The 19,161-nt window shown below is 41.5% G+C and overlaps 1 protein-coding gene across 1 annotated transcript in view; it reads left to right on the top strand.

The window, feature by feature from the left end:
- Positions 1-19,161, top strand: part of usp43b (ubiquitin specific peptidase 43b) — a 51,846-nt gene that overhangs the window by 18,712 nt on the left and 13,973 nt on the right. Inside the window, exons 3-6 of the mRNA XM_026352269.1 lie at positions 4,014-4,117; positions 10,751-10,843; positions 13,826-13,961; positions 15,065-15,209. Coding sequence (XP_026208054.1) covers positions 4,014-4,117; positions 10,751-10,843; positions 13,826-13,961; positions 15,065-15,209 — 478 coding nt within the window. The remainder of the gene's footprint in view (positions 1-4,013; positions 4,118-10,750; positions 10,844-13,825; positions 13,962-15,064; positions 15,210-19,161) is intronic.

The raw sequence follows: 19,161 nt of genomic DNA, 5'->3' as shown, positions 1-19,161 counted from the left end.
TCTTGGAGGGTTTACCTTTGTTCCAAGTCAATCAGAAGTCTGTTTATTGTCGTGTTTTATAAAAACCTTTACAGCAGGATGTATAATAGTACTTTAGATTCACTGGATCACACAAAACCTGGGATTCATTTTTAGCCTCCATCCATTTAAGGGCCTTACATGTGCTGAATTGGCTATCAAGAGTAAATTTTCACTATGGACCATTGGCTGTATTGACTATCACTGAATTCCTAAAACTTAAAATCCTGATTATTCTCAGGGAACTTCTAAAGCGCTCTAATATCTGCTCCATCAGTTGTACCATTGGTATCATTTTTTTCCTTATTATTATGAGACCGTACATCATATTTATAAGATCAGATCTCCCTTCAAATTGTCATCAGGCCCTACTCACTCGCCTTTCCTCCACATGGCCATGGATTCCACTGCTATCTTTATGTGGAGATAACAAAGTAATATTCAGGCCACAGAGTGCGGTCACAGGCCGTCTTATCACTTCTCAGAAATCCATGTCCAGCTCTATGTCAATAAACAGCGAGGTGTCATCTGCGAGGAACCAGCAGCTGTTGACTCAGTGGATATTTAACATTTATTTACAAGTTGCCTGGACACTGATGTGGTTCTGCTAAATGATCATGGACACAGGGATTCCTACAGAGTAAGATGTGACTGCTGCCCCCCCCCCCAAAGAAGAACGGGAGAGTCCATCTCAAGAGATGCCATGTGCCGGTCTGAAATTGAGATGCTATCTTTGAAATTGGTTGTCAGAGAAATATGCCGGCTTCAGAATGATAAAAATGCAACTAAACAGGCAACAGAGGGGGAGAAAAAATCTGAGGAGCTATTTTTAGAGTCGGGTCTGACCAGTTGATGGCCAATACCACAAGGGAGGGGGAAAGGCAGGGAAAGCACAGGGCATGAAATTTCATCCTTTACACTTACACTGCAGGTTTCTTCTTCTGTATCTACTGTACAATACCGACTGTGTACACACAGAAACAAAGCTCATTTCATTGCATCCTTAATGCTGGGTTTAATTTGACCTCATTTATTACTGCTGAATAATTGCACTTCTACCATCTGTACTCCTGGTTAATGCTTCTTATCATCGTCACATACTTTAAGCCACTTGTGACAAGTCAGGTTCTTCTAGGTTGAAAATGTTTGAGGACACAGTGATGGTTCGGTTTCTGTGTTGGCTGCAGTGTGAAGCTTAGTTTGGTGTTTTTGGAAAAGCTATTTTGGAGCTTTTCAGCCACTGTTTATGGAGGTGAACGTGTTGCGTTGTTCTGTGTGTGCCAGCTAATTTCCATCAGAATAGTTGGGACAGAACTGGGTTATTCTAGGACCAGTTTGAGAAGAACCTGCTTTCAGCAACAGGCTCACTTTTGGAACTCGGGCTGTGTATTGGCAAGAATCTGGCCCTGAGTTTTCAATATATCGTGATAAATGTCACAACTGTAAGTAATCTGTAGGAAACCTGATTAAACTGATTAAAACAGATGATGGTTAACTTTCCACTGTCTGTAACCACTGCCACTACTTTTTTTTGTAAAGACTATTAATTAATAATCAATACTGTGTTGAGATTTGATAGTAGTGCTGATCTAACTTTCTCTGTTTCTGTGAGCCCATCACCAGCTTCCAGCTTGTTTCTTTCTCTTCCTAGTTTTGGTCATTTTATTTGTAATAAACTTAACTGATGTGTATTTAACTGAAATGTCCTGACAAGAGTAGCAAAAATAATTTATGCCACTAATCATTGGTTCCTTCTAATTTGGTTTGATTAGAAGCTTATATTTGTCGTCCTGGTCTTTCTATTGACTTTGTCTCTTTCGTGCCTGTTTATTTTTTCTCAAGCTGTGAGGAGACGATAGATGATGATGATGAAGGTGATGAACATATGAATTCTGATCTGACCATCCAGCAGCAGCTACAGAGCTGCTTAATCCATAACCCTGAATGTCAGGAGAGGGGTGCATGCCAGTGCCCGACGAGCAAATGGAAAATTCACACTCAAATCTCTCACCCTGACACCTTAGCATGCTGTAATTGATTTGTGGGATTAAGATAAATGACAAAGATGCATCATGCAACTGAGTGGTCGTGGTGGGAGCCTGGCCTCTGGCTCAGCACTGTCAGCAGGAGGCCAGAGTTCAGACTGATTTTTAAGCTGACTGAAAGAGGAAACGAGATGGTCCAGGTGAAGGAGAGAGCGAGACGCGATAAGCACATTGTCAGACAGATGCTTCAAACAGCAGAGAACAGCAACTGATAGCATTATACAGTACAGTGCTCTGATCTCTTTACTACATGACTGTAACAGTTTCACAACTTCAAACTAAACCATTCATGAAATAAATACAACAACTAAATGTTTTAGTTTTTAATAAGTTGCTATATGTATTGAACCAGAAAAGGTTCAATACATATCTGAGGCTCAAAGGGTCAGTGAGAGCAGATGTAATAAAAGCCTCCACCTCTTCTAAAGGAGGAGTTTTCCCACTTGGCTTCTCTTGTCAAAGCATTTTGTCAGGTTTAGAAATGAAGAGACTGTGTCTGAAAACAAGAATCAATTCTGAAATGGTTAAAGGATTTCAGTGCTAAATGTTCTTCCTTTAGCAAATGAACATTCAGAACAGTTTCTGAGAAGGCCCAGCTTAGCAAACAACCTGTTCTCATGTCTTATTCTAACCTTGAATTGCTCGTTTTAACTGAACCAGTAACGAGAGGATCAGCTGTACTCAACCTGCTGACGTTTCGTGGGAGAGTCTGACAAAGCAGTTGAAAAACCCTGACATCCGTGCACTGAGGAAACGGTGAGAGTGGAGCTAGAGGTTTGTCATTGTGCGTGTCTGTTGAAGCACAGCACAGCAGGAAGGTCGGGTTTCAGTCTCGCACTGTCTTTACAAAGCTCAAATGCTCCTAGAAGAATAGACTCGGGATTCAGAACAGTGCTGAACTGTAAAGGACTCGCTGTCCGTCTCCATCTCGCCCAGTTCTCAGACGTGCGTGCACCTCCGTCCGCTTCAGAAATTCTAACTCTCCTTTCAGCTCTGTTTGTCAGTGCAGGTCACGTTGGAGCTGCCAGGCTGGGAACAGTGGCAGCCAGTCCACAACCCAGGAGCTAGAAATGGTAGAGGAGTAAACACAGAGTGATTTCCGTTTGGCCTGGTGTAAAAGCACAGCTGATATGATACGATGACTTAATGTATTCTCAAGTACCGGACTTTAACACCGGGCTCGTGTGAGGTTGATGTGAGCAGGGAATTCTAACAAGGTGTTTGTGCTCAGTGTGATGGGCTTTTAGACAGACTCACGTGGTAACTGAAGTTTTTATTGTGAAACGTGTTGTATGTGATGAATATTAATATCAAATGAACACTGGTCTGAACATTAAAGATGAAACCTGCAAACATTCAAAGGCAGCCTAGCATCTCTACACTTCCTCACCTGTAAGCTGATTTGCAGACATTTACTATTTGACTTGAGATGAACTGTTAACCTGAACTAACTGATGTTGTCTTTCTAATTACTGCAGCATAGAGGACACACACACATTAGAGTAGTTTGTTCAGTTAGTGTATGTCAGTGTTTCTTGAGTCAGGGGATAAGATTCTGTACTTGGTTCAAACTATTATTAACAAGAGTATAATGAAAATAGTTGTTAAAGAAAACTGCAGAGTGCTGTGTCAGCAGTGTTTAGAAGTCACTCCCTGTGGCACCATCCCACTCATTTTGTGACCTTGCAAGTCTTCCAGTGATCAGACTCCATTTTCCTTCTTTTATCTTGATCCAAGCTCGGCGTCCTCCCTGTCGGTTGAATAGATGAGTACAGACAGGGGCTTCATGTCTGTGTCACTTCTACATATGAACTCGTTACCAGGGAAAAGCAAAAAGTGTTAAAACGGCGTCCTGCAGATTTTCAAACTAGTGTCACACTACCACTGCACGCAGCGGGAGCAATGCATGATGGATCTCGATCTTGATGGGTGTCCTCCTCTGTGCTGCAGGGTTCCGGTGGAGCTGATGAAGTGCCGTCTCCTGACCCGTCCCAGACCCAGCAGCCCAGAGTCCAGCACAGTTTTGTCCAGGAACATTTCCAGGCCCAGTACAAGTGAGTACTTAACACACACTACACACCTGCCAGAGAAGAAATCCTATGCAGGGCTCTTATGACTTCTATTTACTGCCACCATGTGAAGATGGTACCGTCTGTACATCAGTGGGTGTTTTTTACCTTCCACAAAATTAAAGCAAAACATAAGAGTAAGAAATGGAACAGTGTGTATCTCTGCAGAGGTTAGCATGTCTGGCTAACAGGCTGTATTTGTCCACAGTGTGGGAGTTGGAGATTTCAGAAGCGCGTTGCATAATAAGTATTTAATCATTATGAGACTGATCCTGTGATGTTGATGTTGAAATACTGCAGAATCAGCAGTTTTTTAATGTTTTCAGCATCACAGTAATTTGATGACAGTTAATTAGTCTGTGCTCAAACTGAAGCCCAGGTTGGATCCCACAGTGTAACTAGGTATTTATACATGTCATGACACTTCCTGTTTATTTTTTTAACCCATGTTTTCTTTTTGAAACATTACGTTCACTGAATTATCTGTTAACAGTTTCTATCCTGTATCATTGACAGTGCTGATAACTGTCACTGATTCACTGTGATACATCCTAAAAACCTGATCATTCTCAGACACTTTCTGAATCATGCCCCCATATCAGCAGCTGAACTCTGCTTCTGTTATTGAATTAGTGGAAACAGTGAAACACTGTGTTAAAAAGTCCAAACACCTTAAATCCAAACCTCTGCTGTTGTGCATGTTTGTCCTGTAATTGTAATTTCATAAGACTCGTCTTTACCCACACCTGCGCTGTTCATTACCCGTTAGATTAGTCAAACTGCTGAATGCGACAGATTTAATGGAGAGGTCATTATTTCTTTTGCACACAGGCTCTGAGGAGCCTCACAAATGTAACAATGAAAATGACTGAAAAGGTCTGTTGCGGTGCACTAAACTATGTCTTCTAGGGAAATGGAACTCGTGCTAAGTGCTCGCACTTATTATAGAGTGTTTAGTATCGCTCGATTAAATGGTTGAAGTTGTTAAGGTCGATGATTTCCACTGTTAACACCCTGTAAATTTCTCTGATGTATTTTGGATCTGTGGAGCTTCTGCCCACTGTGTTACCAACATTTGTGCTGCAGCTGGATGTCCTCATGACTCCCATCAATCAGTTGCCCCGGAGATAAGCGATAAAGAGGCAGTTTATTTTTCTCTGAATCTATACATCTGTCAGCTGTGGCGTTCTGGGAGTGGAGCATCATTCAGAGGTCGAGTCTTTCTGCCAACTCGTCTACATACCACATCTAACAGGAAACAAGCCAGACTTTTTATTTTTGGTCTAAGACAACAAATCCAACTGCACAGCAGATTTACTCTAATGGTTTAAATGTTAAAATGACACCAGAGTCGTTTACTCTAATATTTTGTACTGTCTTAACAAACACCTCTTTATATTTTACTCCTGATTTGATGCCAATCTGTCCTTGTGTCCCGTCAATCAGGTTACTGACTAGACTGCTCGTCCAAATAAAAGTCACACACTCTAATTGTTTAGCTGTGATTACAGCACATTCACTGTGGCATCGTTTTCATGAGTTTTTGCAATGTCACAACATTTATTCCCGTCCAGTGTTGCATTAATTTTTAATGAATCGAATCAGCTGACCTCATTCTTTGGACTCATGACGTTGCTGAACCTAGACCTGACAGACTGCAGCAGCCCCAGATCATAACACTGCCCCCACAGGCTTGTACAGTAGACACTAGACATGATGGGTGCATCACTTCACCTCCTCTCTTCTTACCCTGATGCTCCATCACTCTGGAACAGGGTAAATCTCATCAGACCACATGACCTTCTTCTTTTGGACAGTTCTTAATCCAGTTTTAGTGGTTTCATCAATTTCTTAGATGTTGTTTTTGATTTATGTCAATAATTTAACCTTTCGGAAACAGATGAACATCTTTTCCACGACTACAGGATGTGTCTTCAGACATGGTTGTGTAATAAATGAGAAGCTACTCACTGCATCAGTTAAATAACTTGTTGGCTGTCTGGTTACTGAAACACAGCTTTCCACAGATACTCCGAGTCCAGTCTGAAGACGTTGTTTTTCAATGCACATTTCACATTTGCATTTTTTTTTTTAAAGGGCGACTTCTGCATGTTATTGGAAGTACAGCTCGCCCTGTTCCTTCTAACCACTAACGTAACTGTGTTCCAGCTTATGTTCAGTAGCTACTTGTGCTTTTACTCCCTCTCCATTTATGAAGTCTCACAGTCTGGTTCCTTACTTCAGATATTTCTTTACCATCTGGAGCCATCACACATCAGAGAAGGACAAAACGGAGAGAGCTGTTGTTCACAGTTCTTTTTAAAACATTTAACCTTTATTAGAAATCGGTGTCAGTCACAGGACAAGTTTCTACTGTGGAGCTCGTTATGGAAAGATGAAACACTCCTAATCACTAGCGCCACCAACAGGTGGCCACCTGAACTAAACACAGTAGTCACTGTACAATCTCTAATCAGCTCCTTACTTACTCAGTTTCTGATGCAAAACACTGCATACAGCACGGAAACCTTTGACCAACCTCACCACTTAAGAGGATTTAGATTAATCATTGAAACCTGAGCTGTTTAATAACTCTCTCTCCAGACTCAACTGCTAACATGTTGTTTGCCGGTACCTTCCTCCATCTGCCAGTTCCTCAGAAAATTGGCAGCTCTGTGCGACTGCCAGTAATACATCTGTCGGCGCATCTCTTAATTGCTACCCTCACTGTCAAATGTTTCAGCTGTGACACCTTGGGTGTGTCTAGACAGGAAGCAACCACGGCCTCAGCAGCCTGGCAGGCGAGATTTGTTCCTCTCACCCACAAACACCGTGTTAGCCAGGGAGAGTGAGAGTGGGTGAGGTGGTACAGAGGGATTATATGTACGTGTCTGTATATACACACGACTGGGTTGACTTAGCACAAACTTCAGAGGAGCTATAACATATGCAGTAAGAGCACGGTCTATTTTAAAATGTGGAAATTGCACGGCTGTGAGATTTTATATGGAGGTGAATGCTCCTGATCACTGCTGGAATTGGTCTTTGAACATTTCTCGAGTCCTCTTCCTCTTTTCTTCTCGGGGAACTGAGCACCGAGTCCACCACCGCCTGTGTAACACTCAGCAAAGCAGTGTCGGGTGTGATCCAGTATCCAGAGTTGACAGACCAGAGAATTATCCTCGTAATGGCCCAGTTTGTCACTGTGCAATCATCACTGCCATTAAACGTGTCCAAACAAGTTAAATCACAGTCCAACCAAACTGAGCCAAGACTGATTTGATCTTAATTTATGTTATCTGTCATCACAAGCTGGAGCTCGTGCACTTTCACTTTTACTGTGATAAACTAGTCACATTCAGAGGATGAACGCAGCTTCTGCCTCTTTATTTTCTTTAAATTGATTTAAATGAATCTGATCATCACTGGTTCATTAATGTGCTGCTCTTGAACTCCTCTGATGAACTAATGTTGTTGAGGCTCAGGCTGCAGCAATACCACGGTTTGTCAGACTCAATACGAGTACTTATGTACATCTGGGTGCTTGCCAATTGGAAAATTGGAGATTAAAGTACTTAATAATGATAATGTAGTTTTTCTGACATCAGAATTACCACTGTGTAGTGTTTGAGCTCTCTGCTCCTATTGGCCGATATCACCAACATTGTTGACTTATGATTTCATGATTATTATTTCAGCCCTTGTCCTTTTTAGCTTGTTTTATTTTAAAGTGCTGAACTTTTAAAGGGTCTACTGCACGTCCAGTAGTAATAACCGTGAACTGATGACTGAGAACCTCCACACACACTTGTCTTCCTGTCTACTCGATTACCTGTTTCACCTGTTTCTACCCTCCTGTCTGTTATGTTTGTCTTTCCTCCCTGACTGTTACCGACCTTCATCTGCTCACCAACATTTTCTTTGGTTGAGTCTTTGCCCACTTTTGTTTAAACCTTTCATTAACACTTTAACTCCTGGCATCTAGCAGCAGGTAGCGTACTTATGTCACTTATGTCACTGTGGTTTTGGTCTTTCGGGGCTCTAGTTGTGACCTCTGCCTTGCTCCTGTTTTTGATAACAACTCTGAACTTGCAGCCACCTCTCGACTCGCTCAGCATCCTCTCCATTTGAACAGCAAATCAATAGAATGCATGGGAAATGCTGTTTAAAGGCTACGACATTGCATTACATTTGCGTTCTATATGTCTCGTCTATTATCAGGCTTCTACTATGTTGTGCCGTCTGAACCTGACATGACTGTAATGCCACTTTCTCTGAAACACTGTTCATCCTGTCTCTGAATCAGCAACCATTATTTTTGGTTTACTGTGGTGTCTGTTAATTATGCGTATATTAATTTCAACTAGTGAATTACGTGGTGCTCTTTAAGGTTTATGTCTTTTCCATTTCAGAGCATTAGCAGTGAATAAACTACGCCTTTATCCCCCAACAGAGAATAGTTTCCAGCCTTGATGAGTAGAATCATCTGGCAGTCGATTTAATTTTAACCGTGTACTTTTTGTTTTTAATTGCCTCTCTGAGGAGAGAAAATCAATTAGATAAAGATACGTAGGTGATGTTAGTCTGGAAGAGTCGAAGCTTGAGCAGTGGTCGGTAGTTAGTGCGAAACAGCCAGCTCCGAGTCTCTTCAGCATGGCTGCTTCCCAGACACAGGGATTCGTTCCTCTCAGCATTCACACGCTTCCTCCATTAGCGCACCACCAGAATATCACCTTTGCTCTCTTTTCTCTTTTTAAGTGTTTTAGAGCAGCGCAGGGCACATCTATGTTTTATCAGAGCCTGAGTGTGATTTGTATGCATGGAGTGCAGTTACCCTCACTGTTTCCTGGCGAGAATAAGACATCCGTAGGGCGACCATTCTACTCTGCCAAGAGGGAGAGATCCACTGAGAGCAAGTGTCAGCTGGGCCTGCTTGAATAGAGCTTCATTCACTCCCCCCTCTGCTCCCGTTTCTCCTCCACTGGCTCTGTCAGGTGCCTGCCTATAAGGAAAACACATTTCAACAGTTCATCCATGGCTTAATTTCCCACGATGGAAATAAAAATCATAACGGATCAAACACACTTCACATACGTTTGTTATCAGTTAATGTGCAGCATGGTGCTTTCCATACTGTTGGAGTGGTGAATACAGCTGTCACTGATAAAACGCTAATTCACCTCACAGTATCAGATTTATATATTTAATGCTAATTAAAAATAAATGGAATAAAGCAGGAAATAGCAGTAACTCTGTTTCCTGCAGTTCACAACATGAAAATGAGAATGTGCCACAGAAGGATGCTTCTCATGTGCTGCATGTATTTCTATTGTGCTGAGAGATTTCAGTGTCGGCAGAACGACGGTGGCTGCCGTCATTTCCTCAGTGATTCTTCAATCAGACATAATCTGTCAGTGAGTGGAAAGATGTTCATACCCGAGTAGGTATGCTCCCATTCAGCAGTGCTGTTCTTCATGCTGAAATCATCAAACCAAGGAGCTGTAGAGTCTTTAATGTCAAGGCTGAGACGTCACGCTGTTGATAACCGGAGAAACTTTTTTCATTTTGCTTTTGAACCTTCTTTATTTTTCTACCATGTTGGGAAATCGAATATAAAAGCTTCTATGCCCAGAATTCCAATATGGCCTCCAAAAGTGAGCTGTACTCTACTGTATTCTACTCTTGAGACTTTGACTAGTTCAGCCGGTCCAGTCTTTTATTGTAGTCTCTGAAACAGCAGAACCACTACATAAAAATGATATTGAGTACTTAGAGGTTTTTAAATATTCTATTTTGATCTCTGTGGTTAAAACATACTGTTCTCATTCTGATCTCTTTAGATGCACTACAGTCTGCACCCACTGCTCCTGTTTCCTGTAATTAAAAATGTTAACGGCTCTATTCAAGAGTCACTTAATTACTGTAAAGAAGGTTTTATCCAGGAAATCCTGCACAGATTAACTCCAAGTAGTGGACAAAAGATTTCCTTTAAATTCAGAGCGGTTCCAAAATCCCTCCCAGCAATCAGACCTTTACCGGGGACACACTAAGACAGTTTCCTCCTGGGAAGTTAAAGAGGGATTAATACGAACAAGTGTAATCATCAGCTAAATGGACAGAATGGAAAACTGCAATGCTAAACTACTGCTGTACCCATTCTGACATTTTCTTTTTCTGTGATCCATACGCGTTCACATGCACAGGAAGGGGGGGTCGTCTCTTAGGAAATCGAACTTCTTTCTGTTCACGATCCCTTAATGACATCACATGAGCACTGGTAGAACTGCTGAGAGTGATGCAACAAGATGGAAACCTCTTCTACGGGTTCCCACTGATGGCGCCAACCACCCCCAGGGGGGCTTCTTGTACTACTTACCACACCCCCAACCTCAATCCTTTGTCTGTCTTATTCTCACCAGTTACATCACCATTCATCATCTTTTCCTTTCTCAAAACCAGATGAAAACATTCTGAATGGAACGGCATGTTCATTTTTCACCTGTTGACGCTGCCAGAATTAATCAGAAGCACTCTGAGATTAATTGGGGAGTCTGTGTCAGAAAAGCTGTTATTTAATTTATTTAAAGACTAATGTGACTGTTCTTTTTTTTCCTGTAGGTCTTCACTGACGTGCCCCCACTGCCTGAAACAGAGCAACACGTTTGACCCTTTCCTCTGCATCTCGCTCCCTATTCCTCTTCGCCAGACCAGGTGAGCGCTGCTGTTTAATGTAGTGTAGCCACAATAGAAGAAGCTACACCTCAGTTTTTATTTCTGTTAAACAAATGAGATAATACAAATAATTCATTAGCATTAACAGAGTATAAGTGATGTACTGAACTACAGTAAACAGACTGGGCTGATTTGTTGATGCAGGAACACAAGTCATTGTGGAGCTGAAGGGCTGGTACCATAAAGGAAAACCCCAGTGGAAAACCCTTTCAGCACAGAGGAACAATATCTTATTCAACTTTACATCCCACTCGGCCTCCGTGTCAGGTCACCGGGGGTCAACCTGTTCAGGAAATCCTGACATTTTTAGGGAGGAGACTCCATTCACTTGTCGTTTTTCAGCCAGCGCTGCTCTCGTTTTATTTATGTGGTTGCCTCTTTTGGCCTTGTTCACATTTCTAAACACTGATTTTACTGTGTTTCACTGATGTTTTGTCTCTCGACCTGCTTCTTCTTGTGTCTGTTAGTAACTGAGATGCTGAAGCTAAGGTTCAAACACCTTGTTTGAGATGTGATATAGCAGATGAGTCACAGTGACACAGCAACTTGCATCAATCTGGCTAAAAATGTTGTATTCATGCAAAAACTGACATTCATTCCTGGTGTATCCTCTAGTATTTGGCGCCCAATTGAGCTTTGAATACAATCGCTGCAGTTTCCATAAAGCAGATTAGAATGACATGCACTATACTCTGCTTAGAATAGCAATCTGACTTCTAACACTACTTAGTCAGCAATGTTCTGCTGGAAACTTGAGGCACAGCCAGATTTATAGCAGGTGAACAAGGACAGCAAGTTGATTTATTTGATGTCACAGTGAGGTGCCGTCACTGGGACTCGAACCTATGATGGAAAACTGCAAACTAATCTCTGAACCACCCCATATGTGATGTTAAAGGACTAAATACAAAAACTGCAGTTTTTACCATTTACTTTAATCAAAATAAGAACAAACGCACACTGGTGTTCCCAACAGTCAAATACATGTCCATCAAGAAAACGTGTATAGTGCTGCATCACAAGAGATGATAAGAACCAACAATACCATTGAGGAGAAGAATGAACAAACTGTGGCAGCAAAGCACAACTGAAGACATCTGATGGTCAATAAGACCACATCCCACAGGCACCGCTCATGGAAAAGTGCTGTATCAGGCTCATTACGAATAAAATCTACCAAAACACAGCCCGTGTGTGCGAAGCTCAGCTCTTTTATCTAATTGTCACACACGTGTTGACTTCTCTTTAAGTTTTTTTTCTTGCCATTCCTTTCCTTTTAACTTTTAGTCTTTGAAACGGTTCATCCAGGTTCAGCCAGCATCACTTCTAATTTAGGAAATAGTTTTTAATAGCTTCATTGTGACAGCGTGCCAAGGCTCTGTGGCAGACGGGGTGAGAGAAAACTCTTCTGAAGGGATAAACAGATGGATTGTCTTTCAAAGCATTTTTAAATATTTCTCTGTGTGATGAGATCAACTCTCTCGCAGCCAGATCAGGTCTGTAAGCCACAAACACATACTGTTTGTTACCAAACCAACATTTGCTGTGTGACAATCCAAACTCTGGGCTCATTCATGTGCTATTTACAAGTTAGATGGGTTTGTTTACACTTTGTTACCTCACTGATTTGGCATGGACCTATATGGAACATGAATAATCTGTCAGTGGCTGCATCCATTTCTTACTCATGTACAGTGGTAGAGTGCCTCTCTTTATGATGTGTCCAGTTGAACGCCACTGTAAAGTACGTCCTCAGTAATAAAGATAAATTATACTCCTTTGGCAGCTTTAACCAAAACTTAACATTATCATTAACAGACTTCTGACACATTTTGTGGATGTAAAAGGCATGTAGATGAGCATAAATGTTATTTAAATGAGGACACGTAATGTGCTGTGAACAGTCTGTGAGACTGTAAACCACCACATCCTCCTGTCTACACTCTCTGAATTGGGCTCTGACTCTCATTTGACTCATGTCTTCCCTCTGTAGGGAAACCTTCAAGGTATTGGCAAGGGCATATATGAAGCTGGCATTGTCTCTCTACAGGTGTGCCCCATGGCTCTGTTCTTGTCCCTCTTCTCTTCTGCATCTTTACTGCATGCCTAGGTTTTACCATCTGCTCACACTATTTTAAACCTAATTTCTATGCTGATGACACACTGCTGTTCCCGCCCTTTCCACCAGGTGAGTCCAGTGGCTCATCTGACATTTCTTCCTCTCACTAAGGTCTTTACTTAGATGAGATTAAGACATCGTCAACTGTCTTTCTGAGACAGAAGTTCTGGGTTTCCCCAGTCAACCTTCTATACAACACAGCGTCAGCATCAATCTTCTCACTCCCTGTTCCCACCAAGGCTGCTTGAATCTGCAGGTTTATATCTCTACAGTGGCTTCCATTAAAACCTCCCACACTCATCTAGAGACTGCTCAATGCAACAGCAGCTTTCTGCCTGAACACCCTCATCCTCGTCTACAATCCCTCTCGTCAAAAGTTTCTCGTCTGTCCTTTTGTTGCTGTGACATGTCGGCGTCCCTGTGAGGAATTAGTTACTGTTGTTGTGTCAATGTGCAAATAAATAACTGCACATATAGGAAGTAAAGGCCATGAGACATGATGCCACTGGCCGGGTCATAGGTTTTTGTTAAGTGTACTTATCGTATCCCCTCACTTTACACATATTTAGAAAAGCCCAAATGTCCCAGCACCCCCCACCCGCCCTAAGTAGGGGTCAGAGCCAAGCACTCCCTGTTTTTAAAAATGCAATAGAAATTCCATTATTTCACACACAAAAACTAAGCTTTAACAATCTATTATTAATGTTAAGATGTATTGATTTATTCATGAGTCTTCTTTTGTCCCTTCCTGGCTGAAGAGGAAGCTGCAGTAGAAATGGGACAGAAATCAAATCGGGTTCTGTTTCTCACTGCCTTTGATTGTGTGTTTCTACCTGTTGCAGACCGCTGTGTGTGACTCTGGTGTTTAGCACCAAAGGACAGAGGTACCTGCGGGTCGGGCTGGCCGTACCTCTGTTTGGTTCTGTGACCTGTCTCAGGAGGATGGTGGCCGACGAGGGGAAAATTTCTCCAGACCAGGTAACCTAGTAACCTAGTAAGAATAAAAACTGTCAGATGTACTAAAAAAATAAGAGGTCTGCTCTACCTGATTAAAGGTTAAACACATTCCTCACAATAATACAATATCATTTTGTAATAGGAGGCAATAAACATTATAAATAAAGAGGGATTAAATCTAAGACGAGTCAAAGCCACACAAAATAAGGTAGGTAAGGTACACTCCACAGATCTAATAAAGTGAATTAAACTGAGGTGAAAACAGCTCAAACGATGACGCCTGAGAGATTTAACACGCTACAACTTAAAACACATGCACATCGACTATATTCAGAAAAAAACTTCACCAATTTACACAGACTCAACATTTAGCGCATTTTTGGAAGATATCAGATACTGTTTGATATCTGGAACTTCAGTTGTGGTCAGTGGACTTATTTTCTTGTTAGGTTAAAACGTTTCACTTGTTGAAGCTATTTTAACATCCTATCTTACATGTTTAATTATCAAATAATGGTTTAATTATAAATCTATTTTGTGTATTTCTGCTACTACAATCTTGCTTCTGACTGTAATAAATACGTTTATGTCTGAGCTTCCTGATTTTCCTGCAGAACTGTCCCAGATGATTACATACCCAGTACAAATGTATTCTTATAAATACATTTGTAAACCTTTTTAAAGAAGCCTCTGCCTATTTACACTAATTACACAGAACTAAAAAAGACACTTTTAGGTGCCCCAGTGTTTTATTAATTAACATAACATAATTAACACAATGTACGACAACTCCGTCTGTGCTGTAATGTTGTAAACGTGGGACAGGACTTCATGCAGTGAGGCTCATGTTTAATGTTTTACATCTCAGGCTGCTGTAATAGAGCAGCACAGCTCACCTCAGCTGCCATATGAGCGTTACATATAGACGTGTGTCTCGTTCTGACCATTCTTTGAGTGGCTTTTACTCTCCTGGATAAAATACATTAAGGTGGGTTTAAGATGAGTGAGCAGCTCTTGGTGTTCCATCAGATGGGTTCCAAGTTCACCCTCACAGCATTATAAGATTTATTCTGCAACTGTAATAAGGAACTGACCTGTGTGTGTGTGTGTGTGTGTGTGTCCAGGTGATCTTGACAGAGGTTTACTCTACAGGGTTTCAGCGCTCCTTCTTCGATGACGATGATCTAACCAGCGTAGCTGAGAATGATGTGATCTACGCCTTCCAGGCTCCACCCCTCTACATCAGAGGAGGCTCTGCACGGATCTCAGGTACAACACACATTTGTAGTCACGATATAACACGCACACACTGTGATGTGGTGTTTTGTGGAAGTACATAAATCTTTTAACAAACAAACCGTTTGGATTTATTTGCTTAATGAAACCTTTAGGGACTGAATCACACTGCAGCGAGCCGTCAGGGAGCACATTAAAAAGCATATTACTTCACAGGGAGCTCTGTGAATTACAGCCCATGTTTCCTAGTTTTGGCACAAAATTAATGAATTTACAGAAAATCTTTAGAAAGTTCAAATGAACTCCGGAGTAGCTGGTGGAGCCGATGTTGCCATGAAACCACTGGAAAGTGATGTGATTAAAGAAGAACCAGTCAAACATCAAAGTGAAAACGTAGAAACAGATTGTTTGTGTATTGATGTGAGGAAAATCTGCTCATCTCCACACTGATCTGTTTAATTTAAAGGAGACACCAACACTGAAACACGTCTTATTTGCAGTAACGATTCCTCTGCTGCCGACAAAGAGACTGTTTCCTAATTTCCTTTTCAACAGCAGTGATGGTGACCGAGATCCACAGTCGCCGTTCTGTGCAAACACGGATTCAAATGTTTATCTAAAGATACTCTGAACAGTCGGAGTTAATTAAAGTGGATATCTGTCTTTTTACTGTATAATCCTGGTTCCCTGCTGCAGTCGAACGTTTCAGGGTTCATATGATGGTTTGATATCTGTTCGTGTGTGAACCTACACTTTAAGTCTTGTTTCCATTGTGTGTTTGCATGTTGCTTTTATTACTACAGTAACATTCTCGCCTCAGATTTGTCTTCTTGTCGTTTGTGTCTCACCTGCTGATGTTTAGTTGTGTAGTGCTCAGACGTTCTTCGGTGCAATGTTCCCTTGTTTCTCTCAAATAGGTTCTGCTCTGTTCTGCTCTCACTGCACTGTCAGCATGGTTAAGACTGAAAACTGTGACTTTCAGTGCTTTAATTTATGTTGCACGATGACCACACAGAGAACTGCAGCCTAAAAAGACCCCTCGACAGTCGACTGCTGGGGCCGATGCAGACTCAACTATTGTCTCTGCACTGCACGTTGTCCTGACATTAATATTAAAGTCTGTCCTGTTATTACCTTTACATTAGAATTAAAAACTGAGAAAACATTAATACTATTCTTTGTTTTTGAAGATAAATAAAGTCAAACTGCAGTAGTGTAAAGACACTAACTTTTATTGTTACTTAATGGTAAATAATATTTTTCTAATTGATAAATGTCCCACTGGCTTCTCTTAAATGACTTAAATGACAAGTAATTTATTTTATATATCTGACATTAGTACAACTGCAGAACATTAACACTTTCTCCCTCGCTGTGTGATTTAATTAAAGCTATAAAATCAAAATAGCATGTGAATAACAACAGTTCCCCCAAGGGGATCAGTAAAGTATGTCATAAAGAGCTCTGTTAATCTATTGTATTAATGATTAAAATGCACCTTGTCTTATCGGTTTCTATCAAATACAATGATCTGTTCTGCTTTTAGACTGTCTGGCGCCATAAAATTTGATCTTTATGCACTTACTAAATCTAAAAGGTCTGATCCCCGAGAGACTCTTAATTGTCCATAAATGGTTAAGTGAAATGAGTCTGTGGTTTAGATCGGGATCAGAATAACAACAAGTTCTCATTAAGGTTCAGTGTCTGTGTGTCTGTGTGTTGATGCACAGTGGTGATGTGGATTAAAATTAGCCACATGTGAAGGTTTATGTAGAGAGAGTACGACAGACGGTATCTTTGAGCCATTTAAAACACACGATGTGTGGTGGAATCTGAGGTTAACTGTGTTTTATTCTGCTCCACTTTACTGATTCCTAGTCGCTCTCTTCACAACACACTTCTGACTGACTGAATTTTACCAGAGTCCGTTCACACTTCAAACTTCCTGATGTGAAAGGCACAGCGTGAGGCGCCCAGCAAAGAGCTAAGTGTCTGTCATGAATGAACAAATTACATACCCTTGGATTATACCAAAGGCGAACCAGCAGTGACGTGACCTTCCCAGTCCTGACTCGCAGCCTCCATGCTTCTCACTGTGTGCATCACCTCTTCTCGACACCAGGTCCAGAGGAACGGGCTCTGATTGTTTGTGTATTGATGTGAGGAAAATCTGCTCATCTCCACACTGATCTGTTTAATTTAAAGGACGCACCAACACTGAAACACGTCTTATTTGCAGTAACGATTCCTCTGCTGCCGACAAAGAGACTGTTTCCTAATTTCCTTTTCAACAGCAGTGATGGTGACCGAGATCCACAGTCGCCGTTCTGTGCAAACACGGATTCAAATGTTTATCTAAAGATACTCTGAACAGTCGGAGTTAATTAAAGTGGATATCTGTCTTTTTACTGTATAATCCTGGTTCCCTGCTGCAGTCGAACGTTTCAGGGTTCATATGATGGTTTGATATCTGTTCGTGTGTGAACCTACACTTTAAGTCTTGTTTCCATTGTGTGTTTGCATGTTGCTTTTATTACTACAGTAACATTCTCGCCTCAGATTTGTCTTCTTGTCGTTTGTGTCTCACCTGCTGATGTTTAGTTGTGTAGTGCTCAGACGTTCTTCGGTGCAATGTTCCCTTGTTTCTCTCAAATAGGTTCTGCTCTGTTCTGCTCTCACTGCACTGTCAGCATGGTTAAGACTGAAAACTGTGACTTTCAGTGCTTTAATTTATGTTGCACGATGACGAGTTGGCTGAGTGGCCAAACTGTGTTACTGCAACTTCCTCTTTAATCATATTAAACACACTCATGTCATGATGTAGTTTCAGTACTCGGGTTGCAATTAGGGCCAAAACAAATTTGATTGTGATACTAATTACAAGAGCTGGTTACAGCACCACAAGTGGCCAAAATCATATTCATCAATTATATAATAATATATTTTATTTTATTAAAAAGATTATATTAAAAAACATGACTTGTGTCTGACCACCTTCTTTGTTCCAAGTTCTTGAACATGATGGGATGGGGCTTGTAGCTGTAGCTGTGGGCAGAGTGGATCCCTTTAGGGGCAGAGGTGTTTAATTATGGGCTTTCACGTTGTCTGGCTGTGTTTAGTCTGGCTCATCCTGTGTGTCTGGCAGACAGCGAGAGTGCAGAGGAATGATGAGTTCAGAGGCTCCCTGTGGTTTTTTAGAATTAGTTCGAGGCTTTTTGGTAATAAGAGGATCGACAGGTGTGTGTGTGTGTGTGTGTTACACATTTCACTGGGTTTTACGGATGTAGCGCTGTGGGAATTGTTCAACAGCATTAAGTACAGCTACACACCTCAGACCTTGATCATTATTCATCTTTTAACCAAGGTTAAAACAAAAAAGCAGCAGAGTCGCGACAGGAGCCTTGAACAAGCCTCAGTTTATGACAACAACTCCAAAAAACTTGGTGATCGACGAGGTCAGTGTCCTCCTCAGCATCGGGAGGTGACCTCTGCGTTTCACAGCTGCTTCGTGAACATGTTTCACGGACATTTAAAAGTAGATTTTCCCCATAAATCATTCCCACAGCTGTCGGCGGCTGCTGCTCATGGAAATTACAGCGAACGATTTAAACCAGTTTTATCACTTGCTTGATTAGAGCGACATTAATAAATGAAAAGCTGTGAACACTTATTACTCTAACTCTCTGGGTCAGAGAAACTGCAATCAGAGGTTTAATGTTAAAGCTTTGGTGGTTTTTATGAAGGCTCTGATTAGTTCTGAGGAGGTTTTGCTCCTCATGCCGTGCACATCTCTACACCCCAGTTCTTTCTCTAAAGAGGAAGTAAATGCAGAGGCTTTCTCCTTTGCCAGCATCTCGGTAACAGGATGCTCATCACTGGCATTTGCTGTGTCAGTGATGAATCGTGCTTCAGGTGTAAACAGCTGTGCTCAATGAAACGTTTCTGGTAGACCGGCCGCCGTGGTCGATCAATAGCTTCACGTCTG

The sequence above is a fragment of the Anabas testudineus genome, chromosome 8 (assembly GCF_900324465.2).
Source record: "Anabas testudineus chromosome 8, fAnaTes1.2, whole genome shotgun sequence".
Taxonomy (NCBI): domain Eukaryota; kingdom Metazoa; phylum Chordata; class Actinopteri; order Anabantiformes; family Anabantidae; genus Anabas; species Anabas testudineus.
This window is presented reverse-complemented; position numbering and strand designations above follow the sequence as displayed.